Below are 22,276 nucleotides of genomic sequence, written 5' to 3'. Positions count from 1 at the left end.
TACATTGTTTTAAGTAGCTTGTTTTAAATGGTGTTTGCCTTTGCTTTTTACTTGTTGTGTACCACCCAGAGCCTTTGGATGGGGCAGTATAGAAATGTTATAAATAAATAAATAAATAAATAAATCTAGTTATTTGAAGAGAACAATCCATCAGATAAAAGTATTCTGTAAATTAAGCATCTATCTTTAATTGGCAACATTGCCCATTGCAATCGCTGAAAAGGCATGTGCTTTCAATTTAGCTGGCAACGTAAAACGCATCAGAAACATATTTTTATATACAACGCATATACAAAGCATCATCAAAACAACTAACCTTATAATTATGAAGAATAAGCTTACCTCCCCATTCTCTACCACAGCCATTGAGCACATCTGGCCACAAGCAATATTTACTGCTATTTTATTCTGTAAACAGCTAGTAACTCTTCGAGGAATTGGCTGGTTGGCTGTTGAGCCAGATCCGACTTGCCCCGAATTATTATAGCCCCATGTATACACCTGTAAAGAGGAGCCAGTAATAGGCTGAAACCTTAACATATTGTTGGAACCCCATGTTTGAGAGAAATGTCAGGTTATATAGCCCCATACACAAAATCTGAGTAGGTTAAGGCCAAGGAAATCATTTTCTTATATATTATGTGGTAACTACTTTTCTTTCTGTTAAGAAGAAAGGTTCAGAATATAGCAACCCCCAAATTTCATCAGCATATAAATGGACAGCATTAGGAGGGAAAGATAGAAGTCTTTAAAAAAAACCTTTTAAAGAAGGAGCTCTTCTAATATAACATCAGCCTCTGCAGGAGCACTTTCAAAAACACTTGCAGCTAGCAAACGTATGAAAACATGTTACAATGGTTACCCACATGGATTTCCCCCAAGAAAGGACTCAAAATCAGACTTCTGCTCATAGCATCCTCCCTGAAAAATACATGTGTTATGTTCAATACATATACAATCTGAGTGCATTGTACACACGTGCAGATCAGTACATTTGTACTGTTATTCACATATTACTTTCAGTGCACATATCCTGCATTTAATGAGGCCTGTACCCAGGTTAACTTTTAACATGAACACACATACAGTCCTCACACAAAAGCACGTACATGTGTACAGACACCTGAATGCCCGTACAACATAATGTCTGAATAGGGCTTATGTCTGTTCAAACTGAAGAGAAGGAAGTTCTGCAACTATGGAAAATGGTTCAGTCCTGTTCAGTCATTATGGCACCTGGAAAAGCTGTATTCACAAACAGCATCCCTGGCTGCATGTCCACAAGCCCTGTCCCCACGCTCTGAAACCCAGCTTCCCCCGCTCTCCACGGTTACAATATTTGTCTGCAGAGACAAACACTTTTGCCATGGAGAGATTCCACCCCTCGCCCTAATTAAAATGCTGGGGTGCTCTACAGACAAATGCTGTGACCTTGGGAGGCGGGGTTGGTGGAGTTTCAGAGTGCATCAGCACTGAGGCAGGACTTGCAGATGTTGTAGGTGAGTACAGCTTCCCCAGATTGCATAATGACTGTGCCCTTGACATCTAATGTATTAGATGTCAATTGTTATGTAAGAATGTTGAGTCAAGCCTAGAGACTGCATTTATTCCTATGGATTATTTGGGCAAAAATGCATATTACTTAAAGCAGAACTACCCTTTGTGTCTTCAGACACAAATTGCTGAAAACAACTAGAAAATGGGGGAGGGGGTTTCAGGTGACACAGGCCTTACAATATTCTTAATATATCATGCATCTTTTAAAAAGGAATATCTTACATTTTCCTGTTCAGTTTGCCCTCATTGGCCAGATATGGCCAGAAGTTCCAGATGCACCATGGGGGCAATGGGCTGGCAGGGAGGTATGCTGCCCCCCCATTAGCTGTTAGAGAAACCAACGCCGGTGGGGGGAAAGCAATGGAAGGGGTAAGTGCAGCCTCCCCCACTCTTAAAGCGGCACCCCCACAGCCTTCGAGCCTCCCTGCTGCAGTTCCGTGCACGTCCCTACTGCTTAGATCAGAGGCAAACACCCCTTTTCTAACACCATCAGTCAGCATAGTAGTAATACTACTCACTATCCACAGAAAAATATCCCACAACCTTTCAGTGCCAAGTCAGTTAAACTTCTATAAGCTCTGTTTTCTAAAGGCACATCAGGCAAGACAATGATCGACATACATGCATCTTTCAACCTCTTTGGGTACCAGCAAGATGAATATCTAGGTGGATTAAACCACCTGCTTCTTTCCACCCCCATCTTTTGCTTCCACTCCCACACCACACTGAGACCACACTTTGTGACTATGTACTTGGCTTAAATGGAGGAAATTACTTCCATATGGGTGCAAACAATAGCCATGCTGTTTAAATAAGGTAGCCAGGAAGCTGGCCACAGGTAGAGACAGTGCCAATGTTAGGGTATTCAGAAGAAAGTAATGGAGTTAAGACAGGTTTATGAGCCAGAGTCTGGGCAATATGAGGGTGCCAAGAATCAGAAATATGAGGGTACAGGAGTGCAGCCAAGACTGGCAACACAACACCCTGCGTATCATGAATGGCTACATCAGCACCCTAACCCTCTCCAAGCACCAATTTTCAGCAGACAACTCTGAGGACTTATTGAAAGCCCAATGTGTTTGCAAAAGCTTCCAGAGCACTTCAAGGAAGACATACAGCAAAAATGGAATACACATATGTGCAGGCACAGCAGATGTTTGTTAAAAGGTGGTAAATAGGTATTGTGCTCTTTTTATAGTCATTAGGTGTTAGTCATGGTGCTCCAGAACGAGTTTCACCAACTACTAGTGACTGTATAGATGGTTATCAGTACTAACGTTACAATCCAGTTTTATCTAATGAGGCGTTATTTCCCAGTCTTGTACTCCATATAAACTTCAAAAGCCCCTTGCACAAATTTATTATTGCGTTTCTTACCTCACCATCAGATGTTAACACCATAGAATGATGTGAGCCACAAGCAACTTCAATCACCTTTTTGTTTACCAAGTTGGTGGAAACTTGGCAAGGAACTAAACCATGATTGGTTGTTCCATTTCCCAGCTGGCTGTAAGCATTATGACCCCAGGTATACACTTCTCCTTCTATTTAAAAAAGAAAAGGAAAAGCTTTTAAAAGGTTATATTGAAGCTAATGACATTATAAATTAACCATAATTTTCTTAATGACAGAGCTGAAGTTAAGTAATGGTGGAGGATCTCCCTGCTTGATAATAAAAGCCATGTCTGTATAATTCCCTCACCACCCTCGATAATTCCACTGGACGCGAACCTGTGGACACAGTACACGCAGCGAAGAATTGCTTCTTTGCCACACATATTGCCAGAGCATAGGTCTTCAATTATGCTCTGTGCTGCAATTGGTCAGATTCGAGTCAAGTTCTTCTCCATTTGCACTCTAGTCATCTACCTAACTGCTTCAGCTCCATGGAGTTAGTTTAGAAGCGGATCAGAGAAGACACTTAGGAGCAATTGCGTTTATCACCCAAGTGAGCTCATTATTCCAATTGTGTCAACAAGATCGTCCAAGGTTTCTTGGAATCCTATTGGATCAAATAGCCCCCTCAGGCGGACCATCCTAATATGCCCTTCACCCCTGCAGAGGTGATTAGTGCCTGCAAGCTGAACCTTCACCAGCTGGTGGTCTGTCTATGACAATGGAGAAATCATAGGAGTCCCTACCCACAGAACATCTCCCTGATCAGAACAAAAAACCAAATCGAGCATGCAACCAGCAACATGTGTCGGACCTGAGACCACTTGGGAAACGCCCATAGTTGTCATAACTGCTATGAACTCCCGAGCTGCTTCTGACACTTCTTCTTTGCAACCTATCTCAACAGTAGGGATATGCTTGTTGAAATTCCTTCTGCTTTGGAACAAACATTTTTACCAGATGATAGGGTTCTTAAATAATGGCACACAGATGCCTTTAAACTAAGGAAACGAAATGCTTCACCATAGATAAAATGCTTCACCAGTTCTGTGCTAGCTACTCCCCACCCCCAGCCCAGCTACCTCTTTGGAACCAATTCAGGTTATACAGTCTGCACAACTGGCTTCTAGTGGTGTGCAAGGAACCGGCGCCTGGCGCTTTGAAGGTGTGTGTGTGGGTCTCTTTAAAGATGGGGGAGGGTGCTCTTACTCCTCCCGCCACATTTCCCCCACCGGCGCTGCCTCTAAAAACGGTCCGGCGGGGCAGCAGTGCACCTCCTTGCCGCCCCGGTGACTCCTCAGATCAGAAGTGGCTGGAAGATGCCACTAAGCTTCATTCCTTATGAGTGCAAAAAGTAGGCCCTGCTTTTCTCTCGCAGTTAAGACTTAAGTATCCCTATCATAGTATTAGACAGGTACAAGCACATTTAGAAACATACCGCTTACCAGTAGTAGCTGCAACAACATGAGGCCCACTTCCATAGCTGAGACAGGCTATTTTTTTACCACATAAAATATCTAATCTTCGGGGTTCAATGCTGCTCTGTGTATCACCAATCCCCAAACAGCCACTGCAGTTTGTGCCAAGTGCAAAAACCTGTTACACAATGATATTATTAGTACAGAAACACCATTATTATAGTAGCATTTAAGAGTGGAAATATAACATGTGCCCAACCATATGTACAGTGACTCCTCAATTAATATGAAGGAGCTTTTTGCAGATATTTTTGATCTTAATTCTGCCCTCTAATAGCAATAGCAATAGCAATAGCACTTACATTTATATACCGCTCTATAGCCGGAGCTCTCTAAGCGGTTTACAATGATTTAGCATATTGCCCCCAACATTCTGGGTACTCATTTTACCAACCTCGGAAGGATGGAAGGCTGAGTCAACCTTGAGCCCCTGGTCAGGATCGAACTTGTAACCTTCTGGTTACAGGGCAGCAGTTTTACCACTGCGCCACCAGCGGCTCATAATAGCTCTAAGTATGCTATTAAATTAAAATTAAAATATTGTACTCTGTACAATTATGAAACTTTATTAGTCTACATATTTTTCTACATATACTTTCTGCCATCATGGGGAAAAAGAGTAGGTGCTAGGCAAGGCCCTGAAGCCCCACGCCCTAGAAATCCTGTTGCTAAGGATGTGCATGAACAGTTCGTGCACTTCCTGGGGTGGCCTACATAGGGGGTGCCTTTAAAGAACAAGTAAGGTGCTCCTTACCTGTTCACCTCCTTCCTGCCATCCCCCACCCCACCCCCTGCTGGTGCTCGAGTTTGAAAGAGATGCAGCTTTCCTTCCTGCAAACCTGATCAGCGTTGGCACACACATGGCTAAGCCTCACATGCACCGACCATTTGCACGGTCAGCACACCCTGCAAATGGCCAGCACCTGTGCGCCCCAGGCACAGGCATGCCCATGCTGATCAAGGCAGCAGGAAGGAAGGCTGCAGCCCTGCACATCTTTCAAACTCGAGTGCCGGTGTGTGTGTGTGTGGGGGAGCAGTGGGGAGGGAGCAAACAGGTAAGGAGCGCATTACTTCTTCTTTAAAGGCACCCACCACCACCACCCATTGAGCCGACTCAAATGCCAGCATTCAAACAGGTTTGGCGCTCCAGGATTCAGACTCTGAATGGTTCTCAATGTCTAGGGGTACTAAACAAGGATGCCCCTTGTCACCTCTACTATTTAACTTAGCATTAGAAACCTTAGCGATTGCATTGCGTACGAATAGCCTAATTAAAGGAGTTAAACTAGGAAATAACATATATCTATTGAATTTATTTGCCAATTATATGGTATCAGCCCTTGAAGAACCTAGTCACGCTATCAATTACTTTTAAAAAGAATTATATGAATTTGCAGAGGTATCAAAGCAATTGTGGCACAGCAATGGAAACTGCTAGATAATTTAAATGTGGAGAGATGATACAATAAAGTATGGTTGTAGGGAGTTTTAGGGAAAAATTCAGATAAGCTAAAGATAATGAAAAACCAGAGAAATGAATCACAATTTTATCACATCTGGGAAATTATTTTTTGTTTATTTAGAGTGTGCCCGAGGCAATTCTGACCTTATTCATGAAGCATGGAAGCTATGAGCATTTTGATATGTTAAAAAAAGTTTAACTTCTAGTGGTGGTCTTCTAATATCTATATGGTTTTCTTGGATCATATTATAAGTATATTGCATGGATTTGTATTGAACTGTTGATTTGAATGAATTGGAATGAATATAGGTTGAAGTGTTTCAATTTTTTAAAAAAATTAAATTATTTATTCGATTTCTATACCACCCTTCCAAAAATGGCTCAGGGCGGTTTACACAGAGAAATAATAAATAAAGTCATACGTCAGAACAGTTACCTCATCATTTTCAGTTGCATATAATACTTCATTGCCAGCACTGCCAAATACACAAGCCTGACGAATTAACTTCAGCTCCTCTTGAGAGCGGAGAGCAAATATTGGCCATTTCCCAACATCCAGCATCCTGATTTTTTAAAGAAGTATATTGCATAATCTGCAGACAGAGAAAGCTTTACAAAATTAAAGTTTTTAAAAAGCTTCTGTTCATTTGGTTTTAGAACTAATTCAGAATAAATACTAAATTCATTTGAAATAGTAGTTCTATAAATTATAATAAATATTAAAAGAGGGTTTGAAAAGCAAGGTTCAAAGAGACTTGGGAAAGAAAAAACAAACAACTTCAGGGAGAAGAAGCATGCCAGATGACAGATTAAATCAAATAATGAGACAACAAATTCTGTATCTACTATCTTGCTTCTAAACATTTCACACCAAAGTTACACCAGACTCAACTAGATGTAGACCTAGTCAACACATGCAGTTGAATGAGGTGGTAGAAAGAACATGACTGCATCAGGCTGTAGGGGAAGGAAAAACACTTTTTAAAAATAGTTTTAATATCCCATCCCAGAAATATTCCTCTGCATGTTGAAAAGTACCACAGCAGGACTGGGGCACTGGTCCCTCTAATTCTTTTCATCTCTGTGCGGAATGAGTTTTGTTCTGGGCAGCAGTATCAAGGCACTGTGTGCGCACCTGCATTTAGAGTGGGGCCTTCCTAATTCAACCTGAGTGGGATCGAAAATTAACTGAGCAGACATCAGAAAACTTGTGAGCATGTGCGCATGCCTTAGAGGAAACAGTGGACTGGGCTACATAAGCTTTATTCCACGTGTATTGATTGTTTGTTCTTCAGCTTGGAAGGGTTTTTTTTTCCTATGGATGAGCGTTCGAAAATCACCTTCCCCATCTGTAGGTTTAAGTGGTCCATTCCACTCTACCACCTCAGGATTCTGCCACATGAGTAGACAAGGGCTTACTCTCTGGTTGTTAAATTATTTTAAAAAGATAGGTTGGTAATCTTCCTAGTTCAAAGACTGACAGCAAGATAAACTGCAACAATCAAGTTTGAAAATTATAAATTTTTCCACTTAGTACTTAGTGGAAATTATAAACTTTTCCACTTAGTACTTAGTGGAAATTATAAACTTTTCCACTTAGTACATACTATTTTATAAACTTTTATATTATAATTATAACATAATATAAACTTTATTATAAACTTTTCCACTTAGTACATACTATACAGAAATATAGTTATTCTGATCCACAAATTACTGTATAGTTTTAACTGTTAATGGGCTAAAAATTGTTTTATAGCATCAGCCTACTGGCAGCATGAAGGCAGTAGCCAGGAGCTCCTTTTGATCTTGCCTAAGGCAGATCAAAAAAACTCCTCACTCAAATTATTATCAGCCGTTGAGACTGGTTGTTCTTGTTGCTACTGTGTAACCAGACCCCCTGTTGCTGCAGAGTCCAGAATGTTTTTCATAACTGCACAACAGTTTCCAATGCATTGAGTTATAAATTACAGGAACTTGCACCACAAAAAACACTGCATTACCATTTGGAGTCTTCATCCCGGCAGACTTGCAAGATCAGCATTTCTGCTGAAGATAATGGCTTTTTCATATTGGTTAAATGCCACCCAAAGTCAATAATTAGGGACTGAACCACAGATGCCACAGGGAAGACTCCATTCAGCAGACATTTAGATCGGTTCCATCCATACTTTTAAAGACACTGTTTCTTAGGGCAGAACTATTTGCAACAGGCCAGTGTCTTCAGACAACAATCACTGCTAAACATATTTGGTGGGGGTACAAGGGCCATTACAAGTGGTAAAACAATGAGCAGGAACAGGTGTCTCCTGATACTCTTCCATCATACCCCCCGCCCTCAGCCATTTTTGTGCCAACTGGACTCTGGGACCAAAAATGAACGGCTAATGTTTGAAATCACCCCACCAACATACACACACTTTATCAGTGTTTGGGGGCAACCCACATTTGAAGACACAGGTCTATGCTACTGTATGTAGTTCTGCCAACAAATCTAAGCCATGTCCGTAGCCTACAGGAATAATCCAGTAAAAGCACATTAGGGCATGTTTGCCCACATCATCTTGTCCTTGGAAGTCAGTTTCTTTTTATGTCATGTCAACACACACAGAAAAAAAGCATTTCTTTTTTGCCCAATAAAATGCCATGGCATTTTGTAGGGAGCCAAAGAACCACCCTTACCTTTTTAGCATAAGCACCTCCCAGTTCAAGGATCCCACAGATCTATGCCATTTCAGTAGTCTAGAGCAATAATCCAGCAAAAGCACACATTAGGATGATCTCTGAACCTCTCTCTGTTATCATCTGATGATTAAAAATAATCATGTATGACATGTCCTCAGATATGGCAGTGAATAATCTCACTCTCCTGTAAATGTAGCAGATGAAGTAGTTTTTAAAGCTCCGATTCAAGGCTGCTGCTTTATGACGAAAGCATCCTTCCAATTTGTCTCACAGTAAACACTGTAACATATATATGCAGGCACACATGGTGCAAAAGTAATCTGCTGCACTGCACTGATGTATATTCACTGCCTGTTGATGAAAAGATTCCTGTCCATTGCTCTGGGGGCAAATTGAAAATCTATTATATCATATACTGGTTGGTTCATGTGAAATAAAGTCATAAGATTAGATCAATAATTCAAAAACATCATCATGCCCAAGAGAAGCAGATGAACTTTCTCAAATTTACTATGCTTTAAATTTACCATACTGTATATGGTAATTGTTCAATAAAATTAATGTTGGAAGCAAATTCCAAACTGTTCTTTTACTTCCCTTTTGCAAGCACATTAACAAAAAATTCTATTACATATATTAACAATTCTATTATATGTTTTGAAGAGTTTGTTTGTGCAAAATAAAGTAATACTTCCTGATTACCTACAGATACCAACTTTTGCATTAAAAATCCTGCCACTTAAATTAGCGGAATGAACTACTTTTTACACTGGAATATGCTTGCTTAATAGTTTAAATATTATTTAAAATGTTTTAGAGGAAATTCTGAATAATCATATTTTAATTGCTATTGTTCTGAACAATTTTTTACATAGGAACATAGGAAGCTGCCTTATACTGGGTCAGATTGCGTCATCTAGCTCAGTATTGTCTACATAGACTAGCAGAGGCTTCTCCAAGGTTGCAGGCAGGAGTCTTTCTCTGCCCTATCTTGGAGATGCCAGGGAGGGAACTTGTAACCTTCTGCTCTTCCCACAGCAGCTCCATCCCCTAAGGGGAATATCTTACAGTGCTCACATCTTAAGTCTCCCATCCAAATGCAAACCAGGGTGGACCCTGCTTAGCAAAGGGAACAATTTATGCTTGCTACCACAAGGCCACTCAGTAATCAGGTCAATAATTCAAAAATGACATCATGCCCAAGAGAAGCAAAAGATCTTTTTCAGATTCACATTTGCTATATTCAAATTTACCATATATGGTCATTATTCAATAAAATGAATAGTGGCTGAAACTAAAACCCAAATTTCAAACTATTATTTTACTTCCCTTTTGCCAGCACATTAATTTAAAAAACAAAACAAAACTACATATATTTAATTTAGTGAACTTTCCTATAAGTGTGCAAAATGACTTTGCCCAGTGAATGATGGGCCTCACCTACTACTGTGTGTAAGTACAAGGTAAAGTGTACCAACATTTTCAGTCTGGTGGGGGATGAGGCAGACCTGTACCCCATAGAATCAAACATTTTGGAAACATTGTACTAAGTCTAGGTGTAACAGAAAGGTAGACCCATCCCAATCCTACACTTAAGCATACAAGAAAATTAAAATAAGCATGAAGACCGAAAGCATGAAATTTCAGGAGGAGGGGTGTGTGTGTGTGTGTGTGTGTGCACATGCATGGGTGAAATGCATTTTATTTCCAGAGCAACCGGGCACAAAGGTGTGGGTGGCGGTGGTGGTTTTGTGGTTAACAACTATGTTGGCACAGGCACACATTTACATTAGGCAACATGCACCTGCACTAATTTGAGAGTAAAAGAATTCCTGTACACTGAATCGGGTTGTTATGGGGTTCTGAAACTGACATGGCAGCAGCTACCACAGTAAAGCACCCCTGTAAGGATTCCCCACGTGCCATTTCTTCTTCAGCTATAAGCAGACACTGACCATGTTCCCCCTGCATAACTGGTGCACTCACACCCCATCATCCTATTACTCCATGCGTCCGTTCACCCCACGGGCAGCATTACCCTTATTCAGGGCCCAGAAGGGTGTGAGAATCCTGGCACGGCATGAGTGGGCTGAGTCAGGGCAGACGCAAGCAACGGGTTGACTCCCGCCGTTCCGCACCTTCGCGGGCTCCTGAGCACCTTGAAGGTGATGCCACGTTAACTCTTCCAGTTCCGTGCTTCCCAACAGTGCTCCCTCCCCTGCCATAAACGGTGCCTCCCGTCGTCCGTACCCCGCGGACAGCAGCAGGCCCTTGAGTGGTCGTGCCGCCGCCTCTCTCGTCCTTTTCCTGTTAATTGGCTCCTGCTGTCCTTCGCCCATTTCCGTCAAAGGCTGCTTGCAAAGGAGGCGCCTGCGCTCTTCTTCTGCTCCTCCCCCCTCCACTACCGTGCCCCCCCCCCCCGCCGCCCGCGTTTGATGGAATCATGGAAACAATCGTGCCTTCCCAGCCAAACGCTTCCTCGCTCCCTGGCTGGAACAGTTTCCCAGCGGCGCATCCCCTTTTGCGTGTGTGGCGACTTATTTTCCTCCTTCTATCAGCCAAAGCTTAGCTTACCTTCTCTCACCGGCAAAGGAAGCAGTTGCGCAACCATAGCGGTCCCTCCTGGGATGAGGAGGAGGACGACAGGAAAGAAAAGAAGAGGTGGCTGGCTTCACACAAGCGCCGCCTTAGTCGCAAAGGGACGGACAAGGGAGGAGGGTCCGGGGCGACTCCGCACAACGTTTAGCGCCTCCCACAGAAACAAACGCGTTCTGACGGTCGTGCTTTCTGTGGGGCGCTGCCTGTGGTCCTGGGGAAACGAAGCCCCCAACCGCAATTTCTCCATGCAGGGTCTTTTTAAGAGACTGAAAGGCCCTGGGGGCAGAATGTTGAGCAACCCCCCTTCTTCTCGTTGCATCCTATGTCCATGTATTTCCCCCTTAAATTTGAATATAATCTTTCAAAAAGCCATATATACTGAAATCAGAATTAACAGTATGTTAAGAGCTTATTATTGAAAGGCAAAGATCTGACTGTTTCCAAAACACAGATGGAAAATTTGAAGCTTCAGCAAAAGCCTATCCACAGACAATGTGCTGTCTGGCATCCTCCACATCTGTGTGAATATTAGAAAATGGAGATTGTTGGAAGTGGTTGTTATATTCTGTATCAACGGGAATCAGTTTGTTACTGCATTATTCCATTATCTATGGAATAAAACTACCCATTAGCCAAAGCCGCAAGACAACTACAGGAGCCCAATAGGTTAAAAAAAAAAGGGGGTTTAGTATAGAAACTGTTTGTTGTTTTTGATAGGCCTGCTTGAACTTTGCCTGTTATTCTTGTTGCCCAATATAACACAGGCATAGGCAGTTGCTGGCCAAGGAGGTGTCAAGCAGGATCTTCCAGAGGGGTCCCTGTGTTGCAGCTAACACAGCAAAGAGTTTTATGACACCTCAAGGACTAATAAATATACTGTGGCAGAAGCCATCAAGCCAGAGTTGATTGCAGAATTATAATCTCTCAGACACTCTAGGCTGGCTTTTTTGCACCTCACAGCAAAAGGGTGGGATTGAAGGGCCAACTGTTTGTGTTGCTAAATTATTGCAATAGTTGGCTACACTTAGTTTGAGGTGGGAAAGGAGGCAGTTGTTGGAGATGCACCTGCTACCAATCACAATTGGTGTTTCTAAGGTGTGTTTAAATAAGTTCATAGCATAATAGCATTACTACCCAGTAGTGGAGGGGAGCTTTTTTGTAATCCCCCCCATTGCTGAATAGTTTTTTGTGGAATTTTGAAAGAGTAGGCAATATTGCCTATCAAGAATTTTAATTGACCCAGTGAATATTCATTGCTGATAGATGATGGGAAGTGGATTCAATGGGCACACTCTCCAGCCAGGGCCTTAGCTCTAATTGAACAAAGTGGGACAAATGCCCCTCTGCCCCTGGGGAGAAAGGGCCTGCTGGAGTGGCTGACAGCTCACTCTTTGCTCTCCCACTTCCCCAACTAGTTGGCAATCTGTTGGCTCCTGACTGGAAGACTCGTCTCAGCGTCAAGTGAGATAAGTCCTCTCCAACGCGGGAGAACTGTCAGGCAAGTTCAGCTTTCAGCCTGACTAACAAGCTCGCTGGGCATCAGCCAGCTAGTCACGCCAGTGGCGTATCTAGGGAAAATAGCGCCTAGGGCAAGCACTGAAATCACGCCCCCTGCCCAAACATCTGACACCCATCTTTCAGATAACTTTGCCATAATATCAGCTCAAAAATATAAGTCAAGCTCATTAATCTTTTAATATTTCAAAAACTATTTAGCAGTGGACGTAGCCAGACCAGAAAATGCTGGAAAACTACAAATTTCAGTATTCTGGGGCTCATGAAATACTCAAATACTATCTGGAGGTGTACTTGGAAAACTAAACAGAAGTGCCTTCTAATTCTCTACTATGCATTGTAGCATCACTATTACATAAGTTTTTAAAAATAAATGGAGAATTTGACTTTTCCCAGATACTCTGAAAATAATTAAAGGATATGCAGAGTAAACTGTGTCACTGCCTGGAATATATTCTAGTATTTCAGAAAGATAGTTAAAATGAGAGAAAGAGAGCAAGAAACTCCCAGTGGGCCTTAATACTAAGGATTTCACACTGATTCAAAGACAAACTCACCATTAATAGCCATCACATCACCATTAATAAGACATCACATTTAACTCACTCATCACAAGAAACAAAGTAAGAGCAAATGAATACAATCCTAGCTCATAAGCTTCAGCTCATTATACACAAGCCCTGATTCTCTGTACATAGTGCCAGACTGAATATGTGTACAGTGATTTATATTATATTGAATTAAAAATAATACCTGTAGTCCCTTCGGGGGGCTTCCTAAAGGCTGTGGGGGGTGTCTGCAAAGATTCCCCCCCCCGCTGGCTTCTAGGGCCTCGCAGGGATCATTTTAGCATGTGTCGTGGCCATTTTTTATATATATATATATATATATATATATATATATATATATATATATCTCCCCGCTAAAAACAAAATGGCCACCACGCATGCTCAAATGGCCTCTGCGAGGCCTGGCCTGGCCTAGGGCCTCACAGAGTCCATTTGAGCATGTGCGGTGACTATTGTGTTTTCAGTGGCCATTTTTAAAAAAATTAATTTTATCAAATGGCGCCCCCCTTCAAGTGGCGCCCGGGGCATGTGCCCTGCCTGCCCCACCGTAGATACGCCCCTGAGTCACGCAGAGAGGCGTATGGAGGGATGCTTTCTGGCACTCCTCCCCCCCCCACTCCTGAATAAGCTTAAGAGATAGCCTTTTTGAATTCTACCCTTGTTAAAGAGAACAGAGCAAAATCATAATTCCTTCTTCCTTCCTCCGCATCCGCAGATGTTCCTTGGCAACTGGGTTCAGCTTACCCCTAAACCCTGAGGCAAAATCAGGGACTTGGTTTCCCATATAAAACTTTGACGTTTGTGTGTGACAGAGAGAATGGGCAAATTAAGAAAGATAGAGGCATTGGTATTTTTTTAAAAAACATTTTTTTAATATCCTGCTCTTCTTCCAAGGAGCCCAGAGCAGTGAACATGGTTATCTTTATCCCCACAACAACCCTGTGAGGTAGGTTAGGCTGAGAGAGAAGTGACTGGCCCAGAGTCACCCAGCAAGTATCATGGTGGAATGGGGATTTGAACTCAGGTCTCCCCCTGATCCTAGTCCAACACTCTAGCCAATACACCACGCTGGCTTGTTGATTGCAGTAAGTATATATGATTAAAAATGTTTCTGAGACAGGGAAGTGTGTGTGTATACTATTTGCATAGGATTGCTCTGGCCTGCCCAAGAATATTTTGTTTTCCACCACGTCCTTGTTTTTCACCATGACCATTCTTCCACAGCAAAGACATAGTGGGGAGCAAAATAAGGGCGGGGGGGGCAGAGGGGCCAAGATGGGCAGAGGTCCGTCTTAACTTTTTGTCCCAGGGCCCACACCAACCTTTCTACACCCCTGCTATCAGCCAGGCTAGGAGAAACCAATGACTTTATGGGCCCTATGCTGATTAAATTGGCAGGTCAAACAGGACTACCATTGTCGACTGGAGACAATGGCCCAGTCAATGGAGTGTGTGTGGGGAAACCCAAAATACTGAAATAACTGGGGTTATATTTTTACTGATTAGTTTTATTACCTTGAATGAAAAGGATTGATACTGAACCATACTTTGGATGGGGGATCCTCCATGTTTGTGGCCCGGGGGCAATTCTCCCTCCCCCCACCCACCCACACAATAAAGGCCCCAGGTATGGATCATGCTTTCCATCTACCTTGCTGGTTCCAGCTGCTGAACATCTGATTGGCACAGCAGCAGGCTCAGGGAGGCATTGGTTATGGCGCATGCCACATGTTAATCAGATATTTGGTGGGCGAAGGCAGTAGGGAGGCTGTTTGCTCAGAAGAGGTGAGTGATATGAGGGAACTTTCCTCACCCTTTATTAAATTTATACCACATGTGTAAGTGTCCCCACATCCAAATTACACCTCCAGCAACTAGAAGTCTGCAGTGAGCCCTTATTAAACATTCTGAGGTGTCCAGTTGTGACAGACTGGAGGTTACTCTATGCTTTCCTGGGATCTACACTCAATAGAGAGATTGCTCTGATCTCGATTTAGGAGTATACCACTCCTTCAAGGTAGACTGCCACTAGTTGAAGACTGATCTAAAGCCATTGACCAGGCTCAGACATGGCTTGAACAACTCTAGAACTGCTTGGCTTGGGACTTAACTGGCACTCTACAGCCAGTTCACACAACCCAGCTCTAGACAATATATATTATTCTAAAACAAACCAATAGTTGTGCATGACCTTACAAGGCACATGGGGAAACGTTTTGCAGGTAACCCTCCAGAACCTTTTAAAACCAGACTAAAGTCACTTCTATGAACTTTATTAAGTAAATAAGAGTTGCACATAGGATAAGGACCTGGGAAATTATAGGATGCATTTTAAGCTTCAGTTTGGGCAGCGAGCTCTCTTTTCATCACCTAAACAGAAACTTAAAGCACATCCCTGCCAAGATGGGAGGGGTGCCCTCTCACGCATCCCTGTCTTTCCCCATGCTGGCAGGACACCTTTCCCTCATCCCCTGCCATCAGCAGAGCAGAACTGGAGGGGGAATTAGGGTCAGGGTAGTAGTGGAGACACCATTGCACGAGGGGTTCAAAGAACCAAGGGCCACACCTGGCACCCCAGCCACACCCCCTACCTCTGACATCAGACACAGGGGGCGTGGCCATGCTAGGAAATGGGGCTGCACACCCTGTTTGCAAGTAAACTTTGGCTGGTGCTGTGTTTGCAGAACGGCCAGGAGCACCTCTCCCAGCTTGCAAAAGCAGAGGGATGTGTTCCCAGCCAGGCTGGGAGCCAGCACTGGCTGAAGCTTTTAAAAAACGGAGCATCAAATGGGACACACGGCCCCATTTGCTAACAGGGCCACATCCCCTGTGTCTGATGTCAGGTGCAGGAGGTGTGGCTTGGGTGGTGGGTGCTGGATGCCGCAGCTGGACAAGGGCCACCAGCATCCTCGTTCTGCCACTGGGTCAGGGGATTGCATGTCATGTGCTTTAAAAACAACAACATAACCCTTCCTTCCCTCCTCACATTATATACAGGGGTATCAAGGAGAGGGAAAACACTCCCCAGCAAAATCGCCCATGTAGCAGTACAAGCATTCAAGTTCCACACTGGCAGTGTGGGGGAAATTTTCAGAGAGAGGAGAGATTATTTTTCCTCTCCCTTCCCAAACTGCCCCCACCACGCAAGCCCTGAACAGCACTACAAGGTTATAGGCAACATTGTAGAATATGTTTACCACTTACATGGGGTGGCAATTAAAGCTGCCAGGTACCTTAATGTACAGTTTCCATGCTTTTTGGTGCATGGGTAAATGTGTAGGTTACTTAGCATTTTATGTATTATTTTACATTGTTATCCTGCTCTTCTTCCAAGGAACTCAGGGCAGCATGAATGATATCCCCGCATATTATCCTCACAAGAACCCAGTGAGGTAGGTTACGCTGAGTGTGTGTGGCTGATTAGGGATGTGTGCGAACCGGTTCGGAAGCCCTTTTATGGACCTTTGAACCAGTTCAAAAGTCCAGTGGTTCGGTCAGTTCAAAGCTTTAAGGTCCGGGGAGGCTGCTCTTACCCATCCACCCCCACCCCGTGTTCTCCCTGCTGGCACTATTCTTTAAAACAGTCCCGCGGGGTGACAGCGTCCATCCTTGCCGCCCCAGTGCATGGAGGACTGGGGCAGAAGTGCCCAGAAGTGCCCGCTGCCTATGCCCGTGTTGCCGCCCCACAGGACTATTTTAAAACACAGTACTGGCAGGGGAAACAAGGCGGAGGAGTAAGAGCACCCTCCCTGGCCCTTGAAACTCTCTCTCCCCACCTTCGAACTGGCAGTCACCAGTTCCATGCACATCCCTATGACTGATCCATCATCCAGAAGGTTGTATGGCTGAATAAGAATTGAAGCCTGGGTCACACAATTCCTAGAATGACACTAACTAGTACACCACACTTAGAATTGTCTTTATTGGACACACCAGAAGCTTTTCAACACACATACAATTCCCGTAAGAACGTATCCACATGCAGAACTGTTTGCACATACAGGTATTCACACATTATGTTCACACGTGTACAGTAACACTTCCTAGCTGTAGCCTGCTTCTGAGGAAGCCTGTATCCAGGTTAACTTTTAAAATGAACAGTCATTCACACAATAATATGTACAGGTATACAGAAATCTGTGTCCACCTATGTATGAATAGGGCTAAAGAGCTAATTTTGAATAGAACTAAAGATATTAATTTTTTTAATCCATGGTGGGGAGAAGACAGCGATAAAGATATTTTAACAAGTTGTTCTAGTAAGAACTGAATGAATAGTTTATTACAGTCCATGACCAGATAATAAAACAGAACTAATCAGCCTACTTTCCTTTCACTGCCTCTACATCTGGACTAAATTTGGTGCAAATTGAGGTCCACAAGTTAGATTACGTGTGCCTCAAATGTTCTTGTGCCTCAAATGAGGCATAGGGATGCCTCATAGGCGTCCCTATGTGTCCTTTCAGCTGTATCTAATTTGGTTTAAATTGGTTAGATAGTCCACTAATTAGCTTGTTTGCGCCTCAGATGTTCATGTGGCCACCATCTTGAATTGGAGTGGATGACATCATCATCACACACCACACCCTTTGGGCATCCCAATGTGTCCCTACATCTGTAGCAAATTTGGTTCAAACCATTTAGGTGGTTCACAAGTTAGCCCACTTGCGCCTCAAAGGTTTACGTGTCCACCATCTTGGATTGGGGTGGATGACATCATCGCAAACTACACTGTTGAGGTGTTCCTACAACTGTACCCGATTTATTTCATATTGGTCCAGGTGTTGCAAAGTTGATGGGGGTGGGTGGACACATGGACAAACACACAGAATGCCGGGTGATCTCATAAACCTACTAGAAAGTAGGCTGAAAACAAATGCACTCAGTCCAGTCCACTGCAGGTGCAATGATGCCCTCATGCAGAAGATTAGTTTTAAAAGAGCTCTATTTCCCCCACCTATTCCTGCCTAGGGGCACACACTTAGGTGGGGGAAGAGGTGAAACAGGGCTCTCTTAAGGTTATAGGAATTCTCTGCATATGGGCATTTCACTTTCAATAGACTGTATTATGCCCAGTTTTTGTCAAAACACTATTAAGGTCCTGGGACTAAAATTGAAGGGTTGCCTGCTTTCCCCTCAGCTTCCCCATAAGAGCTTTTTCATAGGTTTATCCACTATTTTAAGCTATGGGTAGCTATGAAAGAGGGAGACATTTTGGTCTGGTTATGGAATGTTTTTCCAGAAAGGGTTGCCTTTCACTGTCTTTGTTTTCACTTGATACTGGGTGGGAAATGACCTTTCTTTTTTTTTGCAAGGCCTTTTAAACTCTAACTTTAGTCTTGCTGAAGTTTCTTATTCTGGTTTTATCTGTTGCTTTGTCTCACTTGTTTAAATTTTTGATTTTCATTAATTGTATTTTCAGCCTTGCATGTGTGCACTACCCTGGGAAAAGAGAGATACACCATGCAACCACCATTCAGCACTTCCGCTCGTATCTCTCAGGCAGATTCCAGATGGTGGAGTTTGGTGATGGTTGCTCTTCAAAATGGGAGCTATTATATAGAGTCCCTCAGGGCTCCATTCTGTCTCCAATGCTTTTTAACATCTACATGAAACCACTGGGTGAGGTCATCAGGAGATTTGGTGCAGGGTGTTATCAGTATGCTGATTACACCCAAATCAATTTCTCCTTATCATCATCATCATCATCATCATCATCATCATCACCATCACCTTAGGAAATGACATTAGTTCCCTAAATGCCTGCCTATGGGTAGTAATGGGCTGGATGAGGGATAACAAATTGAAGCTGAATCCAAGCAAGATGGAGGTGCTCATTGTGTGGGATTGGAATCTGAGCTATGAGTTAGATCTTCCTGTGCTGCATGGGGTTACACTCCCCCAGAAGGAACAAGTATGCAGCTTGAGAGTGCTCTTGGATCCAGGCCTCACCTGGATCACCTCAGGTGGAGGCTATGGCCAGGAGTGCTTTCCATCAGCTTTGGCTGATTCAACAGCTGTGTCCATTCCTTGAAGAGAATGATCTCAAAACAATGGTGCATCAGCTGGTAATCTCCTGGCTTGACTGTTGCAATGCACTCTACATGGGACTCCCTTTGTACGTAGTTTGGAAACTTCAGTTAGTTCAAAATGCAGCAGCCAGACTGGTATCTGGGGTAACTCAGAGATACCATATTATGCCTGTTTTAAAACAGTTGCACTGGCTACCAATGTTACCCTATTAGAAAGTATTCAATCTGGTTTTATCAGAGCGCTGTTTAACACCCCTAAATGCACCGCTAATGCAGTGCTCCGGCAAGAGGCAGGGCTTCCAAAGGTGGAAACTAGGTCCTGGAGGATTATTATTAATGACTGGCTGAAGATCCACTTGCAGCCGGTAGGTCAAATATCCCTCTTTCTTATCGTTTCCCCCTGACCAACTTGGTCCTAGGGGATAATTAACAAATTGCTTTCGATAGGGTTAGACCCTGAACAACTCTTGGAACTGGGATTACGGACAGCAAAGGCTCTGGTATCCTAACGTCTTTCTCATTGAGCTACAGAATGTGACAGCTCTCCTTCCAATCCTATATAGGCCTTTAAAATCATGGGCAGGATTCTCTGCTGCCCCATACTTGTCTACTATCGCCTTTTCTAAGTTTTGTTGGGCCTTTTCTAGAGCTCATTTTAATGCCTTGCCACCTGCCTTACTTTATGGTAGATTTTATCAGTGGCCGATAGAGGCGCGATTATGTCTCTGCAATGCTAATGAGATCGAGACAGTTGCCCATGTGTTAATTTACTGTGAATTTTATCAAGATGTCAGGAAGCGTTTAATTGCGCCCTTGCTGTCTTGGTTTTCTGATGGTCCTGGGCATTTTTGTATCCCTAACGATTTCTTAGTGAACTTCTTACTTGAAGATACAGACTCTAGCGTCTCTTATTCAGTGGCAAAATTCTGCTACATTGCTGGTAGAATTCGGATCACTCTGGTGTGTGGTGGAACTGGTGGGATTGTTTGAACGTATTTCTTGATTGTGCTGCTGTTTTATTTATTTGATTTGCTGGTCAATTGACTGAATAAAGATGACTGACTGACACTAAAACAGATTTTGTAAATGTGCTGTGGACATTTATGAGAGACAGCATTTGGAAAATGGAGGTGGGGAGCAAAAATCTAAATGGATTTTTAAAAAATTATTTCAATATGTGGCTTAATGCATTTCCTAAAGCTTACCACCACCACCAAGACTTCAATTAGTTATGTGATTCATAAGAGATCTCACTGTCTTCACTCCAGTGCTTGCCTGTCCTTTTCTTTCTGTTCCTCTCAGCCATTACAATGGCAGCCACCACAGTCACAAAGACTGTAAAAGTTATGACAAGAACTGTCACTGTCTCAGCAATGCACAACTGGGTGTCCACAGATGACAAAGGAAGACTTCTTAGGATATGTGGTTCCATGCATGTTACATTCTGGTAGTCATCCAATATCAGCCTCCTGACACTGTGCAGCTTTGCAAAAACTCTCTGAAGGTCACAGTCGCAGAACCAAGGATTGTCTGAGAGTAAGATGTGAGTTCCAGGTGTCTGGAGAGACAATAATGTTTTGAACCGAACATGTTCAATTTCATTTTGGACAAGGTTAAGTATTGTGAGGCTGCTTAAGGCAATAAAGACTCCAGGAGCAATGGTTTTGATCATATTGCCTTCCAAATTCAAAACCTCTAAGTGTTGCAGCATAGAAAAGACACCACTGTGAAGGGTATGAAGTTGATTATTCTGGAGACAAAGTTGCCTCAAGTGGGTGAGACTGCGAAAAGCACCTATTTCTATAGAGGAAATATTATTATTTTGCAGATTGAGCTTCTGAAGATTTTCAAAGTGCTGGAAGCTTTTGTACTGCAGTTCCTGTAACCTGTTGTAAGCTAAAGTGAGTTCGTGGAGAGAAGTGAGCCCCACTGAAAAACTTCTGCCAAGAAATGAGATCTCATTTCTACAAATATCAAGCTTATGAAGTCTCCCCAAGGAGATGAAGGCTTTCTCTTCAACTTTGCTGATGTAGTTGCCGCTCAAGAGGAGAACCTCTAACTTCCACAGTGATCTTAGGCCTTTGCTTGGAATGGAATACAAGTTACTCTTTGACAGATCCAAGTGTTCTGTCTCAGGAGGGAAAATTAGGCTGGAGCTCACATGAGCTCCTGAGCAGTTCACAAACATGGCCCCCTCTTTGCAAAAGCAGATCTGGCATGAATCTAGGGTTTCAGGGTCACTAAGGAAAAGGGGGATCCAAAGCCAGATCAAGTAATGGAAATGCATCTTCTGCCTCCTTCTGTACATTCTTTTATTCCTATTGGATAACAGATATAAAAACATTAGAAAAATATAATAGGAAGGAGAGCAAATCAGTCTTATGTACTATCAAGAGCCAATGAGCAACACTAGAAAGTGTGAAAGCAATATTCCATTTATGTCCTCACCCAGACAAGGAAGGGGCCTCTTCTGTTTCTGAGAGGGCCAGAGAGTCGCCGGCAAGTGAGTGGCATCCTGCAGGAGTCGGGCAGGCTAAAAAGGCAGCCCCAAACGGTACTCATTTGAGCATTATTGGAACATATGGGGTATTCTTTTACAAATTTTTGGTACTCATTAGTACCACTTATGTGAATTCCTGATAATACATAAGTAAAAATACATAAATCCCAGTTGACTACAAGTGAGTGCAGGTGCACTCACAGAATATCTGCTTTTGTGATATGTGTTCCCTCTGTCAGATGGGTCATGGTTTTTTAATCCCACCATTGAGTTGCTTTTGATAGAGAGAACAATTTTCCAGTAGTGCAAAAGCATCTCATAGAGTAAACTATCATTATAACAAAGCCATCATCTGTAATCATAGCCAGACACAGAAAGATCTTGGGCTTTTTCCCTGGTTAGTCTTATAACCTGAAACGTTCCCAGACTTACTGATTAACACATTCCATAGAGAATTCTATTTCCAGTATCACTTAACGTCTTAC

The 22,276-nt window shown here is 43.0% G+C and overlaps 2 protein-coding genes across 17 annotated transcripts in view; both read right to left on the bottom strand.

The window, feature by feature from the left end:
- RCBTB2 (RCC1 and BTB domain containing protein 2) overlaps positions 1–11,272 on the bottom strand; it is a 54,662-nt gene extending 43,390 nt beyond the window's left edge. For 2 of the 16 annotated variants that reach the window (XM_053283739.1, XM_053283755.1), the window contains exons 1-6: positions 11,152–11,263; positions 8,575–8,761; positions 6,329–6,455; positions 4,398–4,548; positions 2,935–3,101; positions 343–501 (exon numbers count right to left, since the gene is read on the bottom strand). In XM_053283739.1, the coding sequence (XP_053139714.1) occupies positions 343–501; positions 2,935–3,101; positions 4,398–4,548; positions 6,329–6,455; positions 8,575–8,585 (615 nt within the window). In that variant the 5' untranslated portion in view covers positions 8,586–8,761; positions 11,152–11,263. Of the gene's footprint in view, positions 1–342; positions 502–866; positions 922–2,934; positions 3,102–4,390; positions 4,549–6,328; positions 6,502–8,574; positions 8,762–10,615; positions 10,922–11,151 lie in introns of those variants that run through there. The other 14 variants (XM_053283752.1, XM_053283747.1, XM_053283742.1 and 11 more) reach the window with 14 other exon arrangements.
- Positions 11,273–20,516: 9,244 nt separating this feature from the next.
- LOC128333981 (insulin-like growth factor-binding protein complex acid labile subunit) lies at positions 20,517–21,479 on the bottom strand. Its single transcript, XM_053270179.1, has one exon. The coding sequence runs from the start codon at positions 21,477–21,479 to the stop codon at positions 20,517–20,519; it is 963 nt and encodes a 320-aa protein (XP_053126154.1).
- Between the last annotated feature and the right edge of the window lie 797 nt (positions 21,480–22,276).

The sequence above is a fragment of the Hemicordylus capensis genome, chromosome 1 (genome assembly GCF_027244095.1).
Source record: "Hemicordylus capensis ecotype Gifberg chromosome 1, rHemCap1.1.pri, whole genome shotgun sequence".
NCBI lineage: Eukaryota > Metazoa > Chordata > Lepidosauria > Squamata > Cordylidae > Hemicordylus > Hemicordylus capensis.
The sequence above is the reverse complement of the archived record's forward strand: the minus strand, read 5'-3'. Positions and strand labels throughout refer to the sequence as shown.

Excerpts from the sequence above, each read along its gene's own strand:
- LOC128333981 (XM_053270179.1), bottom strand. The coding sequence starts at position 21,479 with ATGTTTGTGAACTGCTCAGGAGCTCATGTGAGCTCCAGCCTAATTTTC.